The following is a 2500-nucleotide window of genomic DNA, read 5'->3' as shown; positions in this document are numbered from 1 at the left end:
GTCACGCATACTCTACTCAACGTTCTAATCATATCAGGTGAATGCTTCGACCTCGAAAGTTTAAAAGAAGAAAAAATATTCTGAAAAAAGAATGATGCGTGTATGATTCTCTTCTTCTTTGATTCTAATAGTTAGTCCATTCTAATCTAACTACCAGAAAAGGCTCACGAATTTACTAACACACACACAAACACACACAGAAATAACCAAACAAACGCTAACACGCAGGCAAGCACACCCATGCTGCGTTGATATTCAGTAACTGTCATTGGAGACTGAGGAATGATATGATATGCGTATGAGAAATTAGGATAGATGGGTGTCCATATTCCTCTGCACTCACACACATACATATACATATACATTTACATATACATTTACATTTACATTTACATATACATACATACATAAACCTTGAATACATACATATATATACATAAATATGCATACATATATACACATACATACATATGCATACGTACATACATAAATACATAAATACGTACATACATACATGCATACATGCATACATACATACATACATACATACATAAATAAATACACACACACACACACACACAAACACACACACACATAACACTACGATCTACAAGCAATACTAGCAGTAACATGAAATGTATGTAAATGAAAGAAAACTGAAATAATAACATGTGGCAATATAGCAGTAGCAATACATCAGTCCAGACACCAAGGCTACCTGTCTGTCAAGAACCATGAGTGATGAGTTAAGTCGAGAGAGTAAGTGGATATGAGTGAAGTGAGTCTACTCTATCTACATACAATATGATTCCTGACATGTTGCCGATCAAAGGTTAACGGGTCATCCTCGAGGGGCGGAGCTTAAGCCTGGCGCCGATTGGCCGAGAGGCGTGGCGAAGCCGTTCTGGACACAACCCTGGACTTATTCGAAACCTCGTGTCGTCCGAATGTCGTTGGAAGGGCGTCTTCTTCGGACGTTGACTGGTAATCTCTTTCTCTGCCGGGGGGGGGGGGGGGTATTGATGGCAGTTACTGGGTCATATATCTCAAGATTGTTTCACGTAAATCCCCGAGGTCTGATGACTAATTGCACTATTCTCCTTTGGGTGACTATACGTTGCTTGGTTGAATGGTAGATATGAACATCGGAAAAAATGTGAATAAATAAAAAATTCAAATGCATTTCAACTTAATAGATGACGACCAATTAAAGCTGGCAAAGCAAGCAGAATATAACTTAGATTTATGTTACTTCATGGGTTCATGTGGCATAGAAACTGAACAAAATAATTATATCTTCTACGGTTCGATACTATCCATATCTCGAAACATAATTTCTCATCGAATTGATGGTAATCAGATGTTTGTGTGCGACATCCGTAGAGTTAGTGTCATTAAGGCACTGCACAATTCATACGACATCCAAGTGTCGCAGCCCTCAGTTTGGATTTCACTGCGGTAATGTTTGTGCATGTTTGTGATTCCCTTGACAACAATAGTCTATTGTGTGTCTGTTGATTATGAGACATAAACTTCGTGAAATATTTGTGCTTTTCCTTCCTTACCGATAATTTAAGCGGAGTCATTTGTTACAATATTGGTGTGTTTACTATACACACTGGTTTTTTTTTTCTATCAACTCACATTCCGGAAGCATTTATTAAGAAACCTTCGAGAACTCGGAAAAAAAAATGCTTGTTGATATTTGATTCCACAGCGGGGTCATAGGCTATGTGTAGTTCTTATTCGGTCATTTTCCCATGTTGATATATATAATTTACTAAATCTTCTAGGTAAGTATGAAGTGCATAATGTTTTCTATCCTTATCTAAACACTGCTTGGACATACATTGCCCTGAGTATTCTTTCGCCAGAGTGACGCCCATCGCGCATGCGCAGACGGAAGGACAAAAACAGTGGGTCAGCGACGAACTAAGGACCCGTCCCGCCCCGCCCCGCCCCGCCCCGCCCCGTCCGCTAGAAAGGCTTTCTCGCCAACACGACGACGACGCAGAACGCAAAAATACCGGCGGTAGAAGAGACTAGGAAGGATGTTGAAGTGGGTGGTAGTTGCAGTGGCATTCATGGTTCCGACGACCGAAGCCTCCGTGACTGCTGATCGGAATGATTTTGTGGGCATCACGGAAAGGAGCGGCGGGTTCTACTTCATGATTTCCGGCTACGCCATGAATACTACGGGGCAATTTAACAGCACCGTCGCCCCGTCCCTGTGTGAGTCTGTCTCTTTTTGTTGCCTGTCTGTTTTCCCTCTCTCTCTCTGGCTCTCTCTCTCTCTCTCTCTCTCTCTCTCTCTCTCTGGCTGTCTTTCTCTCTCTCTCTCTCTCTCTCTCTCTCTCTGGCTGTCTTTCTCTCTCTCTCTCTCTCTCTCTCTCTCTCTCTCTCTCTCTCTTTCTTTCTCTCTCTTACACTCTACTCTCTACTCTACTCTCTCTACTCTCACTCCCTCTCATTTCACTCATGTCTTTTTCTCTCTCTCTCC

The 2500-nt window shown here is 41.6% G+C and overlaps 1 protein-coding gene across 1 annotated transcript in view; it reads left to right on the top strand.

Annotated features, from left to right (window-relative positions):
• The first annotated feature begins 1965 nt into the window (after positions 1-1965).
• LOC122262442 (uncharacterized) overlaps positions 1966-2500 on the top strand; it is a 19908-nt gene continuing 19373 nt past the window's right edge. The window contains exon 1 of the mRNA XM_043030443.2: positions 1966-2232. Within this exon, the coding sequence (XP_042886377.1) occupies positions 2052-2232 (181 nt within the window). The 5' untranslated portion in view covers positions 1966-2051. The remainder of the gene's footprint in view (positions 2233-2500) is intronic.

The sequence above is a fragment of the Penaeus japonicus genome, unplaced genomic scaffold (genome assembly GCF_977035675.1).
Source record: "Penaeus japonicus unplaced genomic scaffold, GWHDUDI00000001_assembly GWHDUDI00000010, whole genome shotgun sequence".
NCBI classification, from domain to species: Eukaryota; Metazoa; Arthropoda; class Malacostraca; order Decapoda; family Penaeidae; genus Penaeus; species Penaeus japonicus.
This window is presented reverse-complemented; position numbering and strand designations above follow the sequence as displayed.